The 26,998-nt window shown below is 43.2% G+C and overlaps 1 protein-coding gene across 1 annotated transcript; it reads right to left on the bottom strand.

Annotated features, from left to right (window-relative positions):
• Positions 1-19,664: 19,664 nt before the first annotated feature.
• Positions 19,665-20,873, bottom strand: RPRML (reprimo like). The gene has a single exon (XM_063425587.1). It carries the CDS (start codon positions 20,627-20,629, stop codon positions 20,297-20,299), a length of 333 nt encoding a protein of 110 aa, XP_063281657.1. The 5' UTR covers positions 20,630-20,873; the 3' UTR covers positions 19,665-20,296.
• Positions 20,874-26,998: the final 6,125 nt, after the last annotated feature.

Here is a 26,998-nt window from a genome sequence, read left to right as displayed (position 1 = left end):
GCTTGTTTGACAGGCAGCCTGGCATGTACACATACCAGGTTAATCTACCAATTCTTTTTTTGGTAGACACACCCCCTTTCTAGGCTGGTCTGACTCTTTTTGGCTGTGCCAGTGTGCGAATACCATCACTGGCTCTACCCATTTTAAAATCCAAATGTGTTCAAATCCACTTAAATCAAATAAACCTTATTAAGTGCTAGTGCAAAATTAATGGTATAAAGTGCTTAAAGGACCACTATAAGCACTCAGATCACATCAGCTTAATGAAGTGGTCTGGGTCCCAGGTCCCCCTAGTTTTAACCCTGCAGCTGAAAACATGGCAGTTACAGAGAAACTGCTATGTTTCACTGAGGGTTAATCCAGCCTCTAGTGGCTGTCTCACTGACAGCCGCTAGAGGCGCTTCCGCGATCCTCACTGTGAAAATCACAGTGAAAAGACGCTGGACACCCATAGGAAAGCATTGAGTAATGCTTTTATATAGGCTGTTTGAATGCGTGCTCGGCTCTTGCTGCGCATGCGCATTCGGAATTAACGTTGGCAAGGGGTGGAGAGTTCCCCAGCACAGAGGAATCCAGCGCTGGAGAAAGGTAAGTGGCTGAAGGGGTTTTAACCCCTTCCGCCCAGCGGGAGGGGGGCCCTGAGCGTGGGGGGGACCTAATGACCCTATAGTGCCAGTTTGTTTCTATAGTGCTCCTTTAAGTGCTATAAATAATTCACAATCTTCATAAAACATGTATTAGCTGTATATAAACAATATATCAAATATCATAAGAGATATAATAATAGATACATTTGTGTAACAAGTGCAACGATACAAAACCATTTCAAAGTCGCAGCACTAAATACACACAATAATATCTAGAATAGCAATCTATTCTCAGCAACGAATGAACATACAATATTACAGAAAGTTTGGATAATAAGTAAACACCCTATTCTAAAACTCCTTACCCCTTTTACGCGGCCCAGCAGCGTCTTGCTTCAGAAGACACTGATAATAAGAGTATTATTGCTGTGGGCCCCACAGAACCAGCCTGGGATGGTGGGATCAGAACCTTAAACGTTCCAGTCAGACCTGGGCCTACTGAAGGGGAACGTGTCTGGGAACTAAACAAAAGTCGGGCAGTGCACCATGGGAAATATAATTTGCAATTATCGGCAAACGCAAAGTTGTTCATTAATAATCTCGTAACATTACACTACAACATTGAAATGTAAATATACGAGCATTTCTTTTTCCAAGGAGACTGAAATTCTACGAATGAAAATAATGAAACTTTTTTTTTACATTTCTCATTAAAGCTGGGCCAGTTCGAAGAATGTTTCCCAAATTGCAGTACGCTGTCCAGCAGATCAAGCAATTCTCTCCCATCAAAAAACGAGAGTCTCGGTAACGAAGGTGACCCACCTTTTGCTGCACCGCATTCCCACAGAAAACTTGGTTGCCGCGGAAACCACAGATCTGGCTCGTTATTGTCATAGAAATCGGCAGCAATTATCAGAAAGCAGGATCCACATTAATGAGATGTTAAAGCAGGGTGAAGCCTGGTGGGGGTCGTTCTAGGGGCAGCAGCGATGGGGGGAGTGGGAAAAAGAGTTTTAGGGGGACCATAACACAATGAAGGCAGCTCTATAGTAGTTTAGTAGATGAACACAAAAATACATAGGAGGGCTTAAATCACTGCACAGGTCTAGACCTAGATCAACAGAGACAAATTAGGTCAATTTACAGGTAATATCACATTGCTATGTATGTGTTAATTGGGGAAATTCTTAAACTCCCCCTGGAGTAGTGGCTCACATATTAATGGGTTTGTACGGGCAACAGAAAGCTTTATAGAAAGCAAGACAAAGTAATAGGAGGAGCAGTTATATGGAGTAATAGGGGGAGTTATAGGTAGAGGTTATATGGAGTAATAGGAGGAGTTATAAAGAGAGGGGGTATATGGAATAATGGGAGGAGTTGTAGAGAGAGGTTATATGGAGTACTAGGAGGAGTTATAGGGAGAGGTTATATGGAGTAATAGGAGGAGTTATAGAGAGAGGTTATATGGATTAATAGGAGGAGTTATAGGGAGAGGTTATATGGAGTAATAGGAGGAGTTGTAGAGAGAGGTTATATGGAGTACTAGGAGGAGTTATAGGGAGAGGTTATATGGAGTAATAGGAGGAGTTATAGCAGGGGTGTATTTGCCGCGAGGCAAACAAGGCATTTGCCTTGGGCGGCATTTTTCAGGGGGCGGCAAAAAAAGCCGCCCCCAAATACCCAGGGCAAATGCCTTGTTAGCCTTGCGGCTAACAAGGCATGCTGGGCGGCCGGCGGGCTGCTGGGAAGTGCGGGTAGGTGGGCGGCCGGCGAGGGAGCACTTCCTCTGAGCGGTCTGCTCAGCTCCCTCGTGCGCCGCAGAGTGAGGCTGGGAGCCGGAATATGACGTCATATTCCGGCTCCGCCTCCCAGCATCACTCTGCGGCGCGCGAGGGAGCTGAGCAGACCGCTCAGAGGAAGTGCTCCCTCGCCGGCCGGCCACCTACCCGCACTTCCCAGCAGCCACTGGACCACCAGGGAGACAGATATCCCCCCCCCCAGCTTTCCCAAAGGTAAGGAGGCTGGGGGGGTTAAATAAAAAAAAAAAAAAAATGTATTAAATATGTGAGTGATTGAGTGTGTTTGTATGTCTGTTAGTGTGTGTGTGTATGTCTGTTAGTGTGTGTGTGTGTGTGTGTATGTCTGTAAGTGTATGTCTGTAAGTGTGTGTATGTCTGTTAGTGGGTCTGTGTGTGTGTCTGTTAGTTTGTGTGTGTGTTTGTGTGTGTGTATGTCTGTTAGTGTGTGTATGTCTGTTAGTGTGTGTATGTCTGTTAGTGTGTCTGTGTGTGTGTCTGTTAGTGTCTGTGTGTATGTCTGTATGTGTGTGTGTGTATGTCTGTATGTGTGTGGGTCTGTGTGTGTGTGTGTTAGTGTGTGTGTATGTCAGTGTGTGTGTCTGTAAGTGTGTGTCTGTTAGACTGTGTGTGTGTCTGTTAGACTGTGTGTGTGTCTGCTAGTGAGTGTGTTTCTGTTACCTAGTGTATGCGTATTTGTCAGTGAATGTGTGTGTGTGTGTATTTAGAAGGCGGGACGGGGGAAGGGTTCGGTGGGGGTGGCGCGGGTGGGGGGGGGAGGGTTGGGTGAGGGTGGCGTGGGTGGGAGGGGGGCGCCGGAGTTTTGTCCTGCCTAGGGCAGCACAAAACCAGGATACACCACTGAGTTATAGAGAGAGGTTATATGGATTAATAGGAGGAGTTATAGGGAGAGGTTATATGGAGTAATAGGAGGAGTTATAGAGAAAGGTTATATGAAGTAATAGGAGGAGTTATAGGGAGAGGTTATATGGAGTAATAGGAGGAGTTATAGAGAGAGGTTATATGGAGTAATAGGAGGAGTTATAGAGAGAGGTTATATGGAGTAATAGGGGTAGTTATAGAGAGAGGTTATATGGAGTAATAGGAGGAGTTATAGAGAAAGGTTATATGGAGTAATAGGAGCAGTTATAGGGAGATTACATGGAGTAATAGGTGGAGTTATAGGGAGAGGTTATATGGAGTAATAGGAGGAGTTATAGAGAGAGGTTATATGGAGTAATAGGAGGAGTTATAGAGAGAGGTTATATGGAGTAATAGGAGGTGTTATAGGGAGAGGTTATATGGAGTAATAGGAGGAGTTATAGGGAGAGGTTATATGGATTAATAGGAGGAGTTATAGAGAAAGGTTATATGGAGTAATAGGAGGAGTTATAGGGAGAGGTTATATGGAGTAATAGGAGGAGTTATAGAGAGAGGTTATATGGAGTAATAGGAGGAGTTATAGAGAGAGGTTATATGGAGTAATAGGGGTAGTTATAGAGAGAGGTTATATGGAGTAATAGGATGCGTTATAGAGAGAGGTTATATGGAGTAATAGGAGGAGTTATAGGGAGAGGTTATATGGAGTAATAGGAGGAGTTATAGAGAGAGGTTATATGGAGTAATAGGGGGAGTGATAGAGAGAGGTTATATGGAGTAATAGGAGGAGTTATAGGGAGAGGTTATATGGAGTAATAGGGGGAGTTATAGGGAGAGGTTATATGGAGTAATAGGGGGAGTGATAGGGAGAGGTTATATGGAGTAATAGGAGGAGTTATAGAGAGAGGTTATATGGAGTAATAGGAGGAGTTATAGGGAGAGGTTATATGGAGTAATAGGAGGAGTTATAGGGAGAGGTTATGTGGCGAAACCAACTTCGCCACTGTGGGCTGGAGAAGCCTGGCTGCTAGCCTCCTGCCCGCTGACTATGGCCCCTGGACATATTGCACTTTAAAGACTATATTTGGGCATGTAATAATTTATATTGCTGCTACTGGCCCTTTAAAATCAGCGATGGACATATTGGGACTTATGTCCCTTTAAGACTTTGTAACATATCACAGTAATACTATCTTAAATATTATGTAGGTATTTATGTGTTCAGTTAAACTGGGGATATGTAGAAATGTGTGTTTTATGTGTTAAATGTATCAGTATGTAATTTTATGTCTTTTACTGTCTTTTTGCAACCATGTGGTTAATGGAGTCTGACTCTAGTCCTAGATAATTGGATTACTTCTCCAATTATCTCCAGGGCAGAAGGGAGGAAGCCGGGATGCATTGTGGGGGATGTTTTACTTCTGTTTGGGCCAGATTGTGCCATGCTGCAAGCCAAGGCCCAAAAGATACTTTTAGTAACTTTTAAACCCCTGGTCGGATCCATGCCATTTTTTAATATGTTGTTCCCCTGAATGGATTGATTGTGGATATGTATTTTTATGTGAATGTGATGTATGGTTTTAAAGTTATGAAAGTTGTGTAAAAGTATATTTTACTCTGTATGCATAATGGGATTATGTGTCACACTAAGGGGAGGGGATGTGTGGGAGGTAACATCTATGTCATTGGTTCTTTTATGCCTCCCCCTGGGTGTGGCCTGTATGTGTGAGTTGGAAATAAAAGCCAGACTGGGTGTCCCAGTCTAGAGTTCCTGCTTAACCCTCAAAATGAAGTGTCGTCTCGTTCTTGGGGGGGATTGGATTGTAAGCTGACTGCCAAGAGTGTAAGCCGATTGTATGCTTTTCTTGTTCAGCTGTTCCAGTTCGGAGTGTTATTTCGTATCCAGCTCGTGAGTTCTGATGTTCTGCAGTAGCTGTGCCTGTCTCTAGAAAAGGGGATTATCGCCTAAACGGATTTTTCCCCTTTTATGCTGAAACGGTCCGTTACAATTGGTGGCAAGCGGCGGGATCGTTCCTACAACCAGAGGGACAGCTACAGACAACACCATTCCTGGATTACAAAGTGAGGGCAACGCCAGTACCCGTACAGCGCCCCTATCTACAAGGAACCAACTGCAGCAGAGCAAGCATGGCACCCAGCTACACTCAAGAGGCGTATGACAGAGAGGTCACCGCGGTGCTGGCTATATGCGGACCCAACCTCTCAGAGGATCTAATACAGCAGGTGAAGAAAGCAGTGCGAGAGTACTTGCCGCGGGAATCAGAGCGGGCCAGGGGGTTTGCAGACCTCCCTCCCCAGCGGCAATGTGTGGCCCAGGGAGCTGATGGTGTCGTCCATCCTCCCCAACAGCCGTGTGTGTCCAAGGGAGCCGAAGGTGCAGTCCTTCCTCCCCAGCGGCAGGCTGAGTTACAGGGGGCAGAGGTTGTTGTTCCTGCCCCCCAGCAGCAAAGTGATATGCCAAGAAGGCAGTGTGAAGTGAAGGGAGAGGAGAGCAGCGTCCTCCCTCCCCGGCGGCAATGTGTGCCCCAGGGAGCTGATGGTGTCGTCCATCCTCCCCAGCAGCCGTGTGTGTCCAAGGGAGCCGAAGGTGCAGTCCTTCCTCCCCAGCGGCAGGCTGAGTTACAGGGGGCAGAGGTTGTTGTTCCTGCCCCCCAGCAGCAAAGTGATATGCCAAGAAGGCAGTGTGAAGGGAAGGGAGAGGAGAGCAGCGTCCTCCCTCCCCAGCGGCAATGTGTGCCCCAGGGAGCTGATGGTGTCGTCCATCCTCCCCAGCAGCCGTGTGTGTCCAAGGGAGCCGAAGGTGCAGTCCTTCCTCCCCAGCGGCAGGCTGAGTTACAGGGGGCAGAGGTTGTTGTTCCTGCCCCCCAGCAGCAAAGTGAGATGCCAAGAAGGCAGTGTGAAGCGAAGGGAGAGGAGAGCAGCGGCCTCCCTCCCCAGCGGCAGTGTGTGCCCCAGGGAGCTGATGGTGTCGTCCATCCTCCCCAGCGGCAGTGTGTGTCCCAGGGAGCAGAAGGTGTCGCCCTTCCTCCCCAGCGGCAGTGTGTATCCCAGGGAGCTGATGGTGTCGTCCATCCTCCCCAGCGGCAGTGTGTCCTGCAGGGAGCAGAGACAGTCAGTCTCGCACCCCAGCAGCCGGACAAGAGAATGAAAGGGGAGACAGCTGGTCCCCCTTTCCACCAGCAGAGAGAGTGGCAGGGAGAGGAGCCTGCTAACCCCCCTCCCCAGCGGCAGTTTACCGTCCAGAGAGAGGAGCTTGTTACACCCTCTCTCCAGCGGCAGCCTAACCCACCAAGGGGAGATGTTAAGCCCCACATCTGTGCAGATGGGACCGTAGTCTCTGCACTTACAGCCCCAGGGGTAGGGACGGTCGGTCCTGTCCCCCAGCCACAGAGCGGTATATCTAAAGGGGAGACAGTCGGTCTCCAGCAGCCAGGCTCCCACCAGACTACTCCCGTGGTAGTGCTGGCAACAGGACAGAGTACCGCTGGTCTCTGCCCCCTCAGCAACCCACCAAGGCAGCCTATCAGTCTCTCACCCAGCCGTGGGGAGGCACCTGAACTTGGACAAAATTCTCCCTCACCCAGGTGTGGTAACTGTTTATTATGGGTGGGCTGCTCTACTACTTCTGTTCTGTGGGTGGGTTGCTGGACTAACCAGGGCACTGACCGGCAGGAGGTCAGATACCCTGTTAGTCTAATTGGTAAAGGGGAGAATTGTGGCGAAACCAACTTCGCCACTGTGGGCTGGAGAAGCCTGGCTGCTAGCCTCCTGCCCGCTGACTATGGCCCCTGGACATATTGCACTTTAAAGACTATATTTGGGCATGTAATAATTTATATTGCTGCTACTGGCCCTTTAAAATCAGCGATGGACATATTGGGACTTATGTCCCTTTAAGACTTTGTAACATATCACAGTAATACTATCTTAAATATTATGTAGGTATTTATGTGTTCAGTTAAACTGGGGATATGTAGAAATGTGTGTTTTATGTGTTAAATGTATCAGTATGTAATTTTATGTCTTTTACTGTCTTTTTGCAACCATGTGGTTAATGGAGTCTGACTCTAGTCCTAGATAATTGGATTACTTCTCCAATTATCTCCAGGGCAGAAGGGAGGAAGCCGGGATGCATTGTGGGGGATGTTTTACTTCTGTTTGGGCCAGATTGTGCCATGCTGCAAGCCAAGGCCCAAAAGATACTTTTAGTAACTTTTAAACCCCTGGTCGGATCCATGCCATTTTTTAATATGTTGTTCCCCTGAATGGATTGATTGTGGATATGTATTTTTATGTGAATGTGATGTATGGTTTTAAAGTTATGAAAGTTGTGTAAAAGTATATTTTACTCTGTATGCATAATGGGATTATGTGTCACACTAAGGGGAGGGGATGTGTGGGAGGTAACATCTATGTCATTGGTTCTTTTATGCCTCCCCCTGGGTGTGGCCTGTATGTGTGAGTTGGAAATAAAAGCCAGACTGGGTGTCCCAGTCTAGAGTTCCTGCTTAACCCTCAAAATGAAGTGTCGTCTCGTTCTTGGGGGGGATTGGATTGTAAGCTGACTGCCAAGAGTGTAAGCCGATTGTATGCTTTTCTTGTTCAGCTGTTCCAGTTCGGAGTGTTATTTCGTATCCAGCTCGTGAGTTCTGATGTTCTGCAGTAGCTGTGCCTGTCTCTAGAAAAGGGGATTATCGCCTAAACGGATTTTTCCCCTTTTATGCTGAAACGGTCCGTTACAGGTTATATGGAGTAATAGGAGGAGTTATAGGGAGAGGTTATATGGAGTAATAGGAGGAGTTATAGGGAGAGGTTATATGGAGTAATAGGAGGAGCTATAGGGAGAGGTTATATGGAGTAATAGGGGGAGTGATAGGGAGAGGTTATATGGAGTAATAGGAGGAGTTATAGAGAGAGGTTATATGGAGTAATAGGAGGAGTTATAGGGAGAGGTTATATGGAGTAATAGGAGGAGTTATAGGGAGAGGTTATATGGAGTAATAGGAGGAGCTATAGGGAGAGGTTATATGGAGTAATAGGGGGAGTGATAGGGAGAGGTTATATGGAGTAATAGGAGGAGTTATAGAGAGAGGTTATATGGAGTAATAGGGGGAGTGATAGAGAGAGGTTATATGGAGTAATAGGAGGAGTTATAGGGAGAGGTTATATGGAGTAATAGGGGGAGTGATAGGGAGAGGTTATATGGAGTAATAGGAGGAGTTATAGAGAGAGGTTATATGGAGTAATAGGGGGAGTGATAGAGAGAGGTTATATGGAGTAATAGGAGGAATTATAGGGAGAGGTTATATGGAGTAATAGGGGGAGTGATAGGGAGAGGTTATATGGAGTAATAGGAGGAGTTATAGGCAGGGCCGGATTAACATAGGGGCTGATGGAGCTGCAGCTCCAGGCCCAGGCCCATGGAATAGGCCCATTGGTTTAAAAAAAAAAAAAAAAAAATTTTTACTTTTTTTTTTTTTTTACACACTACTCTTAGGGTTGCCAGGTATTTCTCATGTATTTCTTAGGGTTGCCAGGTATTTCTCAGAAGTATTTCTCAGGTATTTGAGGCTGCCTAGCCGATGCCGGTATTGCAGTAATACCGGCAATACAAATGTCTGTCTCAGTATAAACATAGATTATTCTGCAATACCAGCGCCGGCCAGTAGGGATCGCTGTTTGTGTGGAGAGAGGCAGTGAAAAGAAGTTACGGCATCTCCCTCCCTGCCTCTCTCTACTCACTGATCCACGGGGGAGCAGCTCTGCACAGAGAGTCCAGACAGCAGCTCCAAGACATGGGGACGCTGAGACATTGGGACACTGGGGAACATGGGGACCCTGAGCATGGACGTCCGCAGGGGGGGTGGGGGGGACATAATTGTAATGACATCCATGCTTGGCCCCTTTTTGACAGTGTCATTAAAGGGAAGGAGCATAGTAATTTTCACATAAAGCAAGGATGAATAGCGTTTTCACAACTATGGTGTCAGGAATATATGTTTGTATTCTTGACACTATAGTGTTCCTTTCATCAAATTACAGGAACATTCTGGTCACCATAACAGCTTTATCTAAATGAAAATGCTGTGATGCAAGGAGGCCCCTGGGTGCTCTTTCTTTGAAGGAGTGAAACCGCTCTCAAATGGTTTACCCCCAAAGGCTTCCTTCAGCTCCAGATCTCCAGGTCGCTCAGTGGTATTCGACTTCTGAAACAGAGTGTCAGGAAGTGCAGATTGACGTTGGGCATGGGTGCCGCTGATTGACTAGAGTGGTCAGCTGACACTCTAAGCCAATCGCTAGTTCCCCACTTTACCCCCCCATTCGGACACCCATGACCCTGAGACACTAGGGACACAGTGGCCCCATGTCTCCCAGTGGCCCCTAGTCTGTGTCCCCATGTCTCCCAGCCACTGTCCCTAGTCGCTCAGTGGCCCCATGTCTCCCAGTGTCCCCATGTCTCTAAGTGTCCCCTAGTGTCCTAGTGACATCAGGACACTGGGAGACATGAGGACACAGACTCTAAGGGACACTGGGAGACATGGGGATACAAACACTAGGGGACACTGGGCGACATGGGGACACAGAGGCATGGAGACACAGGGAGACATGGGGACACTGGGCGACTTTGAGACATAGGAGACATGGCAGTGTCCCCATGTCTCCCAGCCAGTGTCCCTAGTATCTCAGTATCCCCATGTGTCCCTGGTGTCTCTCAGTGTCTGTAGTGTGCCAGTGTCCCTAGTGTCTCAGTGTTCCCTAGACTCCCAAAGTCCCCTAGTCTCCCAATGTCTCTGTGTCCCCATGTTTCCTAGTGTCTCAGTGTCCCCTAGTATAAAAGAAAAAATCTCAGGCACTCACTGTGATAGCTTTAGGCAGGTTTATTGGACACCACAACGTTTCGACCTGTACCCAGGTCTTTATCAAGTCTCCAATGTCCCCATGTATCAGTTTCCCCTATGTATCAGTGTCTCAGTGCCCCATGTCTCTCAGTGCCCCATGTCTCTCTGTGCCTGTAGTGTCTTTGTGCCCGTAGTGTCTCTGTGCCCGTAGTGTCTCTGTGCTTGTAGTGTCTCTGTGCCCATAGTGTCTCTGTGCCCGTAGTGTCTGTGTCCCCTAGTATAAAAGAAAAAATCTCAGGCACTCACTGTGATAGCTTTAAGCAGGTTTATTGGACACCGCAACATTTTGACCTGTACCCAGGTTTTTATCAAGTCTCCAGTGTCCCCTATATATCACAGTGTCTCAGTGCCCCATGTCTCCCCGTGTCCCCTCGTGTCTGTCACCCAGTGTCCCCAAGAGTCTCAGATTTCCCAGGTCTCCCAGTGTTCCCTAGTATCTGTGTCCCCATGTCTCCCAGTGTCCCAATGTCTCTCAATGTCCCCTAGTGACATGGGGACACTGGGAGACATGAGGACACAAACACTAAGGGACTGGGAGACATAGGGACACAGACATTCCCCCTTTTTGTGTATGTTCGCCCTTTCGGCCGTTCTGGTTATGTGATTTGTGTCAGTAGCCCACCCTTTTACCGCATCCATAGATTTCCTGCTTTACTCGACACTGCTGTTAGGGGGTATGGGTTTACTTGAAAGATGAAAGCATGAGATTAGCAAAGGGTATGTGTTTTCTCACAGTTGCATCCTATGAGTTTCCCTACAGCATCATCTCCATCAGATACATGACGCTTAGGAGGTAGGACTGTTTTAGTGTTTTTGGTCAATAAGATTTTGTAATTAGGCCCATCATAATTATCAGCACCAGGCCCACTGGGCTCTTAATCCGGCCCTGGTTATAGGGAGAGGTTATATGGAGTAATAGGAGGAGTTATAGAGAGAGGTTATATGGAGTAATAGGAGGAGTTATAGGGAGAGGTTATATGGAGTAATAGGGGGAGTGATAGGGAGAGGTTATATGGAGTAATAGGAGGAGTTATAGAGAGAGGTTATATGGAGTAATAGGGGGAGTGATAGGGAGAGGTTATATGGAGTAATAGGAGGAGTTATAGGGAGAGGTTATATGGAGTAATAGGAGGAGTTATAGGGAGAGGTTATATGGAGTAATAGGAGGAGTTATAGGGAGAGGTTATATGGAGTAATAGGAGGAGTTATAGAGAGAGGTTATATGGAGTAATAGGAGGAGTTATAGAGAGAGGTTATATGGAGTAATAGGAGGAGTTATAGAGAGAGGTTATATGGAGTAATAGGAGGAGTTATAGAGAGAGGTTATATGGAGTAATAGGAGGAGTTATAGGGAGAGGTTATATGGAGTAATAGGAGGAGTTATAGGGAGAGGTTTTATGGAGTAATAGGAGGAGTTATAGAGAGAGGTTATATGGAGTAATAGGAGGAGTTATAGGGAGAGGTTATATGGAGTAATATGAGTTATAGAGAGAGGTTATATGGAGTAATAGGAGGAGTTATAGAGAGAGGTTATATGGAGTAATAGGAGGAGTTATAGGGAGAGGTTATATGGAGTAATAGGAGGAGTTATAGAGAGAGGTTATATGGAGTAATAGGAGGAGTTATAGGGAGAGGTTATATGGAGTAATAGGAGGAGTTATAGGGAGAGGTTATATGGAGTAATAGGGGGAGTTATAGGGAGAGGTTATATGGAGTAATAGGAGGAGTTATAGGGAGAGGTTATATGGAGTAATAGGAGGAGTTATAGAGAGAGGTTATATGGAGTAATAGGAGGAGTTATAGGGAGAGGTTATATGGAGTAATAGGAGGAGCTATAGGGAGAGGTTATATGGAGTAATATGAGTTATAGAGAGAGGTTATATGGAGTAATAGGAGGAGTTATAGAGAGAGGTTATATGGAGTAATAGGAGGAGCTATAGGGAGAGGTTATATGGAGTAATATGAGTTATAGAAAGAGGTTATATGGTGTAATAGGGAGAGGGGACATATTAAAAAGGGTTAAATGAAGAGAATGCTTGTAGATGCACAGTGCAGATAATAAATATCATAATATGGAGAAATCATTATGTGCTGAGAGAAAGGAAAGTGTGAAGTTGCTGTTACGCAGTTAATTTATTTTGTTTTCCAAACACAAACTTTCCAAAGTCTCTATCTCTGAGCTCCCCTTGAAGCATAAATCTCCGATCACACAGCCGCTCGCTCCAGATATGACCTATATTTCAGTTGGTCACAAGTCACCCTGGCTGTGACTGAGCCACACTCCTTAATTAGGGATCCTCATGAAATATTAACAAGCCCCAACTCGATAGGACCTCCTCGGCTGGCGTGTGGGGTCTCCGGTCCATGCCATTCACCGGATTAAAGAGCCATTATCTTAAATCACCTCTGAAACAGCAAAACCCCGTTCTCTCCTAGAGGCAGAATAGGACATTTTTCTACATAGCCCAGCAAATCCTATTTAAAACGAACATTCAGTCAGGCCTTGACTATGATAAACAGGATCCATTTCCTTCCACTTGCACACCTCTGGATCAATACCCAATTATCTGCTTGGTTGACAAAATGGTCAGTGACATGCTAACGAGAAAAATCCGTGACATTCCACTGCAGAAATTAGTTGTTTGATAAAGAAAATATATTATAATTCGTTTCACTCCTGATTTTCCACAGCAAATTCTGTCAGTGGGAAATTAAGGATAAATTGGAGTTGAACGTATTGGTGCATATAATTGGTTATCGCTATGTCACAAAGTCATATAAAATGTCTTAGAATATCCCCACCCCATTACCACCTTCCCTTAACTATTAATCTCCCTTTTTGTTCATATGAAATCTTGCAGTAAAGGGACACTATACGCACTAAAACAACTTTAGCTTAATGGAGTGGTTTTGGTTTATAGATCATGCCCTTACAGTCTCATTGCTTAATTCTTTACCATTTAGGAATTAAATAATTTTGTTTAAGCAGCCCTTGTCACACGTCTCCTGGTCATGAAGGAGCAAAACACTTTATTAGGACACATGCACATATTTATAGGGACAATCACAATGGGGGGTCATCAAAGGTGACAATAGATTCCATCCCTGATGCTGCTCTGCCTGGGGTATAATTGTATTAACTTCCATACAACATGATGTCTTGCAACAGTAACCCCCAAAAAATACTTTCTCCAACAGTATATCGACAACCTACACATCGCCGGACAGGGCTAATTCCCATGAGCAAAATGTCCCAAAAAACCATTAGGATTGAATGTCCCCAGCCCGAGTAATTATCGAGTATAGTTTAACCGGGTTGTCGCCATTTTCCGATCCGGCACATAATTCTAGGCTGCGGCCGGCTAATGACCACAGGAAATGAGTTTCCCTGACTACGGGGAAGAGGGCTTTCCCGGTTCTCAGTGTGCTTTGATTATTCTTTATCTTCTACATCTCCCCTCCAATTAGCGCTCTCCTGGGGGACTGGGTAACTGAGCGGCAATAGGTGTAAGTTGTACCAGGAGGCCATCTTGTACTTGTCCGCTTTAGAATTTCAGGCGATTAACGACTGATCCCACTGAAGGCGTTTTGGCTGCACTGGTTCTGTAGAACAGTCCCAGGGCTAGGAAACAGAGTGCTCTTCTGCATTGGAGTGGATGGAACAGGGGATATAGCCAGGTGATCATGCTCTTTTAGGAGGAGTTAGACTTTGAGTCCTGCGCCAGTTGAAGCATGGTAGGAACAAGCTCTGTCACAGTTACCACTGGCTGCAGGGGGACCCCCAGGTGGCAATGGGCAGTATGGGAAAGGAGGTGGACCGCAGGAAGGGCTAAATAGTTGGGGCATGCTATGCCATCCTAACGGTGTTTAAGCTCACCAGCATGTCACGGTCTTATTTGGGTTAAGGAGTTAAGTCAAAGTTGTTTTGGTGCTTAGGTGCCCTTTAATGAATTTATTTTCTACATGATAGGAAGTTACCAGATCCATTCAGGATTATTCACTAAAGTGAGAAAATACACAGTAATGCGTTTTGTTAAAGAAATGGTTAATGTTTAGGAACTACCTAATATTAATTGTGTTGTTTTTTGCAAAAATGTGCTTTAAGACAACCTCTGCATATATTTTATATATCTATTTCTACTGCCAAAATGTTTAGGTTGTCAAAGAAAACATAAATTATGCAGTTTGATTGATGATAAATTCCAGGCATTTTAACAAAAACTGCAACAGAAAAGCCTTTAAATAATCTAATTTAAACTTAGCAGCTGCCACCTAGTGGTGAAAATCTTGTAATATTTCATCAACAATTATGAGGAACATAACTCAAAAGAGTAAACTCTGAATTTAAATGGTTACTCCACTGCCCAAACACAAACATAAATACAAATCATTGCTTAATTAATATACCACAAATGAAAACATGTGTACATTTAATTATGCATTTTTTTCATTGGAGGTATATATAAAAACAACTTATAAAGCTGCAGATCTCTTGTCTGAAGCCTTATCAAGCCCTCCCCTTCTAGCCCCGCCCAGACTTTCTGTGGCTGTCCAATCACAGGCTTCTCAATGCAGCTCAATGAGAGGTCTTTGCAAGGTAGGTGCTCTGAACAATTACTAGCTTCACTGAGCTAAACAACCATGAAGTAACAGGGCCAGTAGTCTGAATGACAAGATTTATTTATAAATGTGCCATTTTCTATAAAAATTAGTAAAATTTAAAAAAGTATTGCGCTGCCTGACTTTATTCCTTGGCTCACTACAGTCCCTAACCCCAAACTACATCCCCTAACCCCCCACTACATCCCTTAACCCTTAACTACAGCCCATAACTCCCAATTACAACCCCTTACTCCCAACTACAGCCCATAACCCCCAACTACAGCCCCTGACCCCCCTAATCTCCCCCCCACTATAGCTCCTAACTCCCACTACAGTTCCTAAGCCCCCATTGCAGCCCCTATTGTCCAGTACAGCTGCTTTTCCCCACGCTACATCCCCTAAACCCCACTGCACCCTCTAACTCCTCACTACTAGTTTCCCTAAGCCCCCACTACAGTTTCCATGCCTCCACTTCAGTCCCAAAACCCCAATCCCCGTCTACAGCCTTGATCCCGTCAATATAGGTCCTATCCACCCAAAACATCTCCTAACCATAAACAGCCCTTAATCCTCAACTAGTGACCCTAAACCCCACTAGTACCTCTAGACCCCACTTCAGCTCCTATCCACCAACTACAGCTCTTAACTCTCCATTAGAGCCACTACACCCCACTGCAGTACCTCCATCCCCATGTACAGCACCTAAACCCCTCACTACTGCCTCTAACCCCCGCTGCAGCTCTAACCCCCTCACTGCTGCTCCTATCCCCTACTACAGCCCCTAACCCAGCAGACCCTGTTTTTAAACAGTTTGACTTCTTACTCTGGGAGGGTACCATGACTTTCCTGGCACCATAACCCCTACATAGGGCTGTAGTGATTTTTGTGTCTGGAGTGTTTCTTTAAATAATCTCCCAGTGCTACTCCTAAGATTACATTCTGGATCCGCCCCTTTAATATAATATAAGATATATATCTTTCAGTTTTACTTTTCGTGTGCCTTTATATTGTAATGATGACACTCCCCACACTGCCACTTGCCTTGATTTTTATTTATTGTCTCTGTCCATGATGTCTGGAATTTGCCCGTCTGTGGGATTCTTCTGACTGATGAATTTTGGGTAAAATTAGCTTGCAACTCAAACAGAACTTTGCTTAAGCTCCGCCCATTGCCAGAGATCGCCACGCTCCCCTATGTCTTCCTGTATGTATGTATAACTAAAAAACAAAGGAGAATTTCAAATAAAGAAAAAATATAGAAATAGCGAGGAACAAAATCAATACTTTAAATTCAAAACATCCCTAGTGACTGAGCGGCTTTGAGCCAACATTTTTGCTTAACTTTTTGCTAAAAGGCTTCCAGTTCATTACAATTTTCTTAATCCAATATTCACCTATAAATGTTTTTTTTTGTTTTTTTTTACAAATAAAAGCCAAAGTTTTGGCCAAAAGAGGATCAGAGCACTAACAGATGTTTTACGGCAAACGTTCCGAAATTAAAAAGATTTTTAAAATCCAGAACCTCATTTATCAATGCCCGGGCTGTTGGCTGTAGCAGCTGTGAATTTAATGCAATCGTGATTCTGGAACGCAGACGTTAAGTGATCGGACTTCCCGCTGCGAGTATTTACCACCTGGGTGTTTTTATAGATTGTGATGCATGAAGATCGGAATTGTCTACACATTGAGCAGAGCTGATAAATAGTCGGCATTACATTTGCTTTAACCCTTTCAATGCCATGAATTAAACCCACCCAGCACTCCCACGTTTAAAGTACGGTGATCAAATTTTACGTTGTACTGAATTTTGTCACTTTTTTAACTTCTGTCGTAATTTTAAGTTAATATCTGATTAAATCCCTGAAAACAGATTTTTCACTACGAACCACAAACCCGCTCAACACTAATGAGATCAGAAGCATTGAAAAGCTTGTCTCTGGATAGACTTATCTGTTAATGTAATTTAAATCTAAAAAAAAATGACACATTCGGGGGACATTTAACAAAGTGGAATTTTTTGAAAATGGGTGAAAAGTTGCAAAAGTGGAATAATCATCAATGAAATGCATTTGGTAATTGCACTGGTTTCCATAGCGATTGCCCTATTTTTTTTTAAAAAAAAATTATTGCATCACTTTGATAAATCTCCCGAAATGTGTAGTTTGATTTGCATATTACTGTGTGGCATGCTGGGAGTTTTTTAGAAATGTCATCATTTCTCCATATTGCTGTGTTTTAAGTGGGCATATTTTATATCATCGTCGCTATGAGACCTATTGATGAAGACCTAGATTTCATAGTAGATGTTGATAGAATGATGCACAGCTATATTATTATTAGGGGAGTTAGCAATTCTTCCATGGCCTACATCAAGTCAGACCCTGAGTTTCGAGCTATAAATTAACGCTTGCCTCTATAATTCCTTTTTCTTATTAAACCCATCAGCTAAAGTGATTTGGAGTTTTAGCTGCTGTAGACCAGAGCCCTCTGTACACAATACTTGAACTTGCACACACCACTTACTGAGTTAACCCTTATGTAACTCTTGTTGCTACAGTGACACACTCATATCTAACTTTTCACCCAATCACACTAAAATTACACACACTATTGCACTACTTAGCACACGACACCACACTAATTTACAGACATCTCACACTAATTTAATGAAACCTCTCATATTTATTTACACACACTCACAATAACATACACACAATATTTTTTTACACTAGTATACATTCACAAAGTAGATGTAGTTCACCTTGTGCTGCAGCGTAAGTGTAAGGAATGCAAAGTTGTATTCCTTACACTATAGCTTCATCTGGCCTCTCACCTCCCTTGCCTCCTCCCAGCATTTAAAGGGTTTAAAACCCCTTTTTGTACACAACCAATTTTTCTCATCGCTGGGACGGTGCTCCGCCTCCTCTGGTGTCACCTGACAGGGGGAGGGGCTAATTCACACGCGCGTTGAGAGCCGCAAGCAATTAGGCACTCCGCAAAGGAAAGCATTGCTTCAATGTTTTCCTCTGGGGATTTAACTAAGGCTGGATATCCTCATACAGGGCGTGAGGACTTCCAGCATCAGTTAGGTGACCAAAAGTCGCCTAGCAAGCAGGAAGTGCCTCTAGTGGCTGACTGATTGACAGGAACTGCAATAATTAACATTGCAGGGTTAAGGGGACTGGGTCACTGCACCATACCACTTCAATGCTTCTAGTGTCCCTTTAACTCCATGTGGAGGAGGAGTTCTGTATAAGTCTTTAGACAGGCACAGGGAATCTGGCGCAGGAGATCGATGTACCGGAAGATAGCAGGACTAACCATAGGCAGCTGCCTAGGGTCCAGGGTTTAGACATGGACAACTTGATTGGCCTCATTCACCATCCCTTTCAACAACGAAAGGTTGAACTAAACCGGAAACCTGCCTAGGGCTCTGCAGGATCTTAATCCTTCTCTAACTTTGAGACGCTGCTCAACCAGTGCAATGTGAATGACATAAGGGGGCTACTTCTCAAAGTCCAACCATAACATTCTAATGATAGAACAAACTGCTCCAAAATCCTCTACCCTATCCACCTCACTCCCCTAGGACCAGGCCAAATTGGCCTAGTAGACAATACGTCTGAGCTTCATGAGTTGAGGCCTCTTTTGTACAATGTGTGAAGATATCTATGATTGATTGATTGATTTGTTTATTTGCTCATTTTAAGGAATTGCACTTATGAGTTTCCGTCTAGACATCCCTGGAAGAAATATGAGAGGGTAGCAAAGATTTTTTAAAATAACTTTTTGAAATCCTCTGGATTTCATTGTACAATAACCTCACATTTTCCTTTGGCTACATTTTACAAAATTGGGGTACCAATTTAGACAAAGATCCCCTTTTGAACAATCTCAATGGTTCTGAATGTGTGGTATCATGAAGGGTAGGTCTAGTGTAGAAAATGAAAATATTCTATATTACAGTATAGACATTGTGCCAAAATTAAATCCTAACGAGCAGTGCACAGATAAAAGGTATTTTTTTATTTAAATTAGAGAGAAATTGATTCTAGAAAAAATGGATCCGGTTAGAATCTTTTTTATATTAAGGAAAAATTGGGATTTTATAGAAAGTTGTCTTGCATAAAACAAGCAACATATATATGTAGGATCACCTGGTGTTAAAATGAACAACGAACAAGTAAATTCTTACTAAAGGGATTTATTCTCAACATGTCCTGTTCGGAAAATGGTTTTATCTTCTTGCCAAATCCTTTCGATCTTTCGACGTCTGTTCTGCTGAGATTTTAGTATTCAGATCGTTCTAAGATTGGGGATCTTGGGTGAGATTTCCAGCTTTAATTCCCCAAACATCTGTCGAGGTTTTTCACAAAATGTACTTTGGGATACAGTTTGAGTGGCAGGTTTTAACAGGGAAATAAATTCAGTTTAGATATTTTCAAATTAGTTCCATTCTCCCAAAAGATTTCATGATTAAAGAGATAAATAGAGACATGGAAATTAACCCTTGTTTTCTCAGCCAGGGGACCTGTAATTCCTAGCTCTACAGATTTATCTGTAGAAACAGAGATTAATTATCTCTCCGTGATCATGTATTTAATTACAATTATATCTTGTGTTATCTTCTTGCTAAATAGAATGCTTATAATATATACATTATCGTTTGAAAATGCATGTGTTTCCAAAGCAACTTTGCATCAGATTTTTTTTTTTAACCATTTCTAATCTCCATCCAAATGAGGCGATCTCAGGGAGACATGTTTAGCAGCAAATGTATATTTTTTCTAGTGATACTGTTGTTTTAGAATATGTGTGTTCTCCGGACTTACAGTCCAATAATCCTTTAATTAAAATAACAATTTAAATCCACACCCAAGTTAAAAATATGCTGTTTTATTTGCAATCAATAGTGCATCAAAATGCAGTTAATTATACATTGACGTTTTGCAATATAGTAAACCTTTACATACAAAGACTTTACGTACAAAAAAATGCATTCCAAAAATCTTGTACAATTCATGCTTCGGTTATTAAATATAGTGCAAATATTACTTTGTAAAACAGATCTGACAGCCTTTAAAAAACATGCTTTTGATCCAAAAATCAGGTAGAGGAGAAGGAGACTTATGAGGTATAATACAACATTTGGGAGGCAAAGCATGCAACCACAAGTCTCCAAAATAACAGGTTGTTTTTATGAACAAAACATTTAAATAAAATCCACTATAAAAAATACAAGCCATGATGTTGCGAATCTGTGATAGGTTCTGGCACTGCTTGGGTAAATTAGATATTTATCAGTGGGGAAAAAAAGACAGCAGCTTTTAAAATAGACATTCTTCCACCAAGTGGTTCTCGTTTGGCACACTTCATGCAAACCCAAGAGAACTGTTGCTCTGTGCAATATTGTCTTAACGACCTTATCACCTTTTTTGAAGTCTAGAGTGAAGACTTCAGAAAGTTTATACGTGTGAGCTGGATGTTGTAAGGGTTTGGGTCAATAGGTCCTTCAGTAAAGACCCAAGATCACTGCTCCCACATCCTTGGAGGGTCTTCGGTCTTTCACCAAAAAGTTGATCATGCTTTCAGATTTGATGAGCAAGTTGCAGCCCAAGAAGAAGACCCCAAAAAGGACAGTGATAGAGAGGACACACAGAACAGCGATTTGCACTACCCTTGTGATAAACATGCTGCGCTCATCAGGGTTAAGAATGAGTGAAGTACCATCGGTGGTAATGACCGCTCTGGTTCCATTGCAGCATCCCATGAGGGAGCCAATGTCCTCTGAACTATTGTAGGCTCCTTGGTCTATCACTGTCTGGTTAAAGAAAGTCCCATTCATGACTGTTGTGGTTCTAGGCCTTTCTGAAGAATCAAAAAATATCTGTAACAAGGCACAGCCAGGAAGCCTCTTATGGATTAGGTCCAAAATTTAGGTAACACCATCTCCAAGAGGTATGAAGTAATAAGTGAACAGAGATTGGATATGGTGGACGTGTCCTCTTCTGGTGCTCAGTTAACTTCTAGGGTCTCCCATGCCCCTGAATCCTTGCCACCTCTGTATTCCACACAAGATCTTCTCACACCATCAGTTGCATACTTCTGGAGATGCTGTGGTGCTGGCTAGTGTTATATAATCCTGGGAGAAACCATTAGCCTGGCAGGCATGGGGGTGGGACAGGGTCTGTCCCTTTTATAATAAGGCTTTTCACACTTTACAGTCCAGTAAGTTGTATATCCTAGGGCTCCTTAAAGGGGGGAGGCAGGAGGTTAAAGATCCACTGTGTGGAATCATTAACCCTTAAGCAATTTAAATATTAGGGATTTTTATTTTTATTTTATTTTTTAGCTGTTTGCTTCTACTATTAATCATTTTTTATAAGGGTCTCTACAATTAGCAAACCCTATGCTTAAAGCACAGAATGCTAAATACCTATACAGACAGCTTTGGAATATTTTAACATCCCACAAGTGGGCAGCCAGCGAAATCTTTGCTGCTAAGAGACATATCATTTCTTCCCCTTGACAAAAAAAAGAATATATTTCAAGACTCTATTTTTTTTTTTTTTATATTATAAAGCAAAAATGTGCGGGGAAGAGAAAAAATAGATACTAAAAATATGATTTCAGATTACTGAATTGATTTTGGAAGCAGACATCCTCAGCAAACTGTCAGTCCTCACGAATAGATGACATATTTCAGATTTTATGTTGTTCAGATCAATAAGCTAGCGTTCTGTGCATCAGAGCTGACATTTCATAGAGATCGCTATCCTAGTAATTAAAAGAAAATTCACAGGAGATAAAATAACAGGTCAGACAATTAGTGCAGCCAAATTAACTGTCAAGAAGCCTGCTGTGATGTCAATGACTCTATCCGAGTATATATTTTGGCTGAAATCTTTGCCACTGTATCTTCTGTGCTCTAAAAAGAGGGATTGTGCATGATGGGAATTGTAGTCTGCATCTTGAATGAGAGAAGAAAATGTATATTGATTTCTGGTGGAAAAAGAAGACAAATATTCTGAGAAAGGAAACATGATTGTGGAAATGTGAAAACTGCGGGGATATATACTAAATGCAGAATTTAAAGTAATCGCAAATTAGATCCAAATGGCATAATTGATGTATAAAACTTTTTTCGAGATGAGCTATTTTTGACTCATATATTCTGTTCAGATTTAATTTGTTAAAATCCAGAGTTTCAAATAGATATTAACCTTGAATAAACATGCAGGTGTTTTTGAATGGAATAATTACTCACATATGTTATCTGCCAAATGTAATTTACATTATCAGACAACATATCTCACAGTATAGTCGCTTAGCTCCATTTTTTAAGGGAATCTGAAATCTGCCAAATTTAGGCAAAAAATTGTCTGCTCTCTACAAATCTCTAACTCATTTTCAGTCTCAGTTGTTTTAGCCTCAATTTTACCATTCAGATTTAATTTGCTTAAAGCAGGTCTGTTACTTCTCAGTAGTTCATGAAGATATCATCTTTATGAAATACTAGTAATGCTTACTCCTTTGGAATTCTAATTCAATCCAAAGATAGCATAAGACAAAGTAAGGACTACTTTGTCTTAAAGGGACACTATAGTCACCAGAACAACTACAGCTTAAAGGGACACTATATTGTATTGTATTGGATTTGTTCTGAGTATAATCGTTACCATCAGGATTTTTTCAGTAAATGCTGACTTTTCAGAGAAAATGCAGTGTTTACATTACAGCCTAGCGATACCTCCACTGGCCACTTGTCAGATGGCTACTAGAGCAGGGGTCAAGTCCTGGGGAAAAAGTGTGTGAACTCACCCAAGATCCACCCCCGCCCCCCTCCCCTCCCCCCCCCAAAAAAAATAAATTATACGCTCATATGCATATATATTTCTCAGAAAACACAGTGCAACATTTATTCAAAAGTGCCAGTTTACAAAGTCATCTTCAAAATTCACATGCAATAAACAAATAAATATAGAACAGTTGTAACAACAAAATAAGTTAACTATGCAATAAAGTGTGCCACTCTCCCCTCTATGTCCATTAGTGTTTCTCTCCCCCCCCCTCCTTTCCTGTCTCTTAGTGCCACCTCATCCCCCTTAATGTTCCTCTCCCTTCTCTTTTAGTGGTCCCCCCCTACCCCAGTGTTCCTTTTGTCTTCCCTCCCCTGTACCTTAGTGCCCTCCATAATGTTCCTCTCTCCCCCCCCCCCCTAGTTTTCCTCTCCCCTCCATCGTTTTAGTGTTCTTCCCCCTCCCCAATAGTGTTCTTTTCCCCCTGTCCCATAGTGTTCTTTACCCGCTCCCCTACCCCATAGTGTTCTTTCCCCCGTCCCCTGTACCTTAGTGTTATTTCTCCCCCTCCCCTGTCCCATAGTGTTCTTTCCCCCCCGTCCCATAGTGTTCTTTTCCCCCCCCGTCCCATAGTGTTCTTTTCCCCCCCCCGTCCCATAGTGTTCTTTCCCGCCCCCACCTCGTCCCATAGTGTTTTTTCCCTCCCTCCCCTGTACCTTAGTTTTATTTCACCCCCTCCCCTGTCCCATAGTGTTCTTTCCCCCCTCCCCTGTCCCATAGTGTTCTTTCCCCCGTCCCATAGTGTTCTTTCCCGCCCCCACCTAGTCCCATAGTGTTTTTCCCCCTCCCCTGTCCCATAGTGTTATTTCTCCCCCTCCCCTTTCCCATAGTGTTCTTTCCCACCTCCCCTTTCCCATAGTGTTCTTCCACCCCCACATAGTGTTCCTTACCACCACCACACTCCCCTGTCCCATAGTGTTCCTTAACACTCCCCCTTCCCCTGTCCCATAGTGTTCCTCCTTACCACCACCCCCTCCCCTGTCCCATAGTGTTCTCCCACCCCCTCCCCTGTCTCCCCTGTCCCATAGTGTTCTTTCCCCATCCCCTGTCCCACAGTGTTCTTCCACCCTCTCCTGTCCCATAGTGTTCTTCCCCCCCTCGTCCCATAGTGTTTGTCAGGTCCCGACCTGCCGGCATCTCCGCTACCCTGTGACTTCTGGGTAGACGGAGCTCGACCACGCCCCCTCCTCTGACGCGGTCTGCCCACGCTACATAGGGAGACCGCGCCAGATTCAAAGGGCTGAATTATTGGAAGCTTACCGGCAACCCGAACTCAGCTAAATAGATTCCTTCTGCCTCCACTGTGTACCGGAACCGGACTGGGAACCATTGACCTACCTTCTCCTCACCTCGACCACGGATTACCCCAAGACCAACTCTTACCTGCAAGTCCTTCAATTCCTCTCAGGGAAAGCTGAGCAAGCCTGGACTCCCACCACTACAAGATAAGTAGTACTTTACGTCCAAACTGGATTCTGCCTGCATGCAATTCTGCTTATCCTCTACTTTCTTCAAACTAACCGATATCTCCTGCAACCTACTAATCTAATGCTAATCTGGAAGGTCTCTCTATGCCATGGACTACCTATTGCCTTTATACTAATATGCAATTCTGCTGCTGCTTGTTCCATTTAGCAATTTCCGATTATTTAAAGAGACAGTACCTGTACTAATTTAAATCATTATCTCCTCTCCTATTCATCAAATAAAACCACCAATTATCTGCAGTTGTGTTCCATATAGTTCCAATTAAAGCATTACAGAATAATTCAGCCTTTTGTAATGGATCCAGCAGATATCAATTCCAAAATTACTGTATTGAACCAAAGAGTAGATACACTTGCCCAAGGCATGCAATATCTACAGATTACAAACGAACGGATCCTTACTTATGTAAGAGACTTACAAACACATACTCCTCATACTGTTACGCACTCGGCTAGCGATCCTGCTGTCTGTAATCCCGAAAAATTCTCTGGAGATCGGTCCAAATACAGGGAGTTTCTTAATTCCTGCAAATTATTGATTGCCTTAAAACCTAGATCTTATCCCACTGAAAGATCCAAGGTTTGTTCAGTTATTTCTTTTCTAAGAGGTGAACCTATGGCCTGGGCTCACTCCTTCCTGGAGAACGATGACCCCATCCTAGATTCCTTGGATGCATTTTTTGAAGCCATGTCTCTTCTTTATGAAGATCCCAATAAACAAGCTACAGCGGATTTAACCATTAGAACCTTACATCAAAGAAACAGACCGGTCGAAGATTACATTGCTGAATTTAAAAGATGGGCAACAGAAACTCAATGGAATGACATCACCCTACGCAACCAGTTCCGTATCGGGTTATCTGAAGCAGTAAAAGATGAACTCTCAAGAACTGAACTGCCCACTACACTGAATACTCTGATTCAACTTTCAATCAGCATTGACAGACGGCTTAGAGAAAGAAAAGCTGAGAAAGCTCTCTCGAGTTCCTTATGGAAAAAAACTTTCATTCCGTCAAAGACGCCTGAAAAACTAACAATACAAACAGAACCTATGGACATAGGGGTAATAAGAAGTCCTCTTACTCCAGAAGAAAGAACCAGAAGAAGACAATTAAACCTCTGCATGTATTGTGCTTCACAAGATCATGTGATTCCAGAATGTCCCCTATTGAAACGTCCAAGAGGCGGTAAGCATGCTTCTATTACTTCTATATTGAGTGTACTTCCTCCAAAATCAACCACTCATTTCTCCTCGATTTCTCTCATATTACAGTGGGACAAAGAAAGAATTACGACTGAGGCCATTATTGATTCTGGTGCAAATGGGGTGTTCCTAGATTCATCCTTTGTAACAACAAATAAAATTCCTTGTGTTCGTAAAAGCACTGCTGTCTCTGTCAGAGTTATTGATGGCTCCTTAATATCCTCGGGCCCCATTCGAAATGAAACTATTCCTTTAAGAATCACCACTAATAATATTCATTCCGAATTTCTTGTGTTTGATGTTATCACATCTCCTCTTTATCCGGTTATACTAGGAATCAACTGGTTAAGGACCCACAATCCACAAATTACATGGTCTCCCTTCTCTCTCACCTTTTGCTCTGCTTATTGTAAAGGAACATGTTTACAACATATCCCCATTTTCCAGGTTACTGAAGAACCGATTATTCCTACCTATTATTCCGAGTTTGCAGATGTATTTAGTAAAAAGGAAGCTGAGACTCTTCCACCTCATCGACCCTATGATTGTCCAATAGACCTCATACCTGGTGCCCCTATTCCTTTTGGGCACATTTATCCTCTCTCCGAATCAGAGTTAAAAAACCTCAAGGAATACCTGGATGAAAACCTCCGTAAAGGGTTCATTAGACCTTCCAGCTCACCGGCTGCTTCCAGCATGTTTTTCGTAAGAAATAAAGACCAGACTATACGTCCCATCATAGATTACAGATCTTTAAACAAAATAACAGTTAAAAATCGTTATCCTCTTCCCCTGATAAATGAGTTGATCGAAAGGTTAAGAACAGCTACCATCTATACTAAGCTTGATCTCCGTGGGGCATATAACCTTATTAGAATTAAAGCTAATGATGAATGGAAAACTGCCTTTCGGACCCGATATGGCCTTTATGAGTATCTTGTTATGCCTTTCGGGCTCTGTAACACCCCCGCAGCCTTTCAGCATTTCATAAACGACATCTTCAGGGATCTTCTAGATGTATGTGTTATCATTTATCTAGATGACATACTTATATACTCTAACAGTCTCGAGGAACACAGGAAACACGTTAGATGGGTGTTATCCAGACTGAGAACTCACAAGTTATACGCCAAACCAGAAAAATTTCTTTTCGATGTTAATGAAATTACCTTTTTAGGGTACGTTATTTCACCTCATACGATAAGAATGGATAATTCCAAAATAGATTGTATTCTTAACTGGCCTACTCCTACTAATGTAAAGGACTTACAACGTTTCCTTGGGTTTGCCAACTTCTATAGGAAGTTCATTAAAAATTACTCCGACGTAGCTCATTCACTTAATCTGCTTAACAGCAATAAACATCCCTTTACTTGGGATGAAAAGGCTCAATCAGCCTTCGATGAATTAAAAAGAAGATTTACAACTGCTCCTATTCTTCAACTGCCGAACCCTGCATTTCTCTATGTCCTGGAAACAGATGCTTCAGAGAAAGCTATTGGAGCTGTCCTTTCCCAACACAAAATACCTCAAGATCCTCTCCATCCAGTTGCCTTTTTCTCACGATCCATGTCTCCTGCTGAAAAAAACTACCCTATCGGTGAAAAAGAATTACTGAGTATAAAAGCAGCCTTCGAAACCTGGCGACATCTTCTTGAAGGGAC

Source organism: Pelobates fuscus, chromosome 6 (genome assembly GCF_036172605.1).
Source record: "Pelobates fuscus isolate aPelFus1 chromosome 6, aPelFus1.pri, whole genome shotgun sequence".
NCBI lineage: Eukaryota > Metazoa > Chordata > Amphibia > Anura > Pelobatidae > Pelobates > Pelobates fuscus.
The sequence above is the reverse complement of the archived record's forward strand: the minus strand, read 5'-3'. Positions and strand labels throughout refer to the sequence as shown.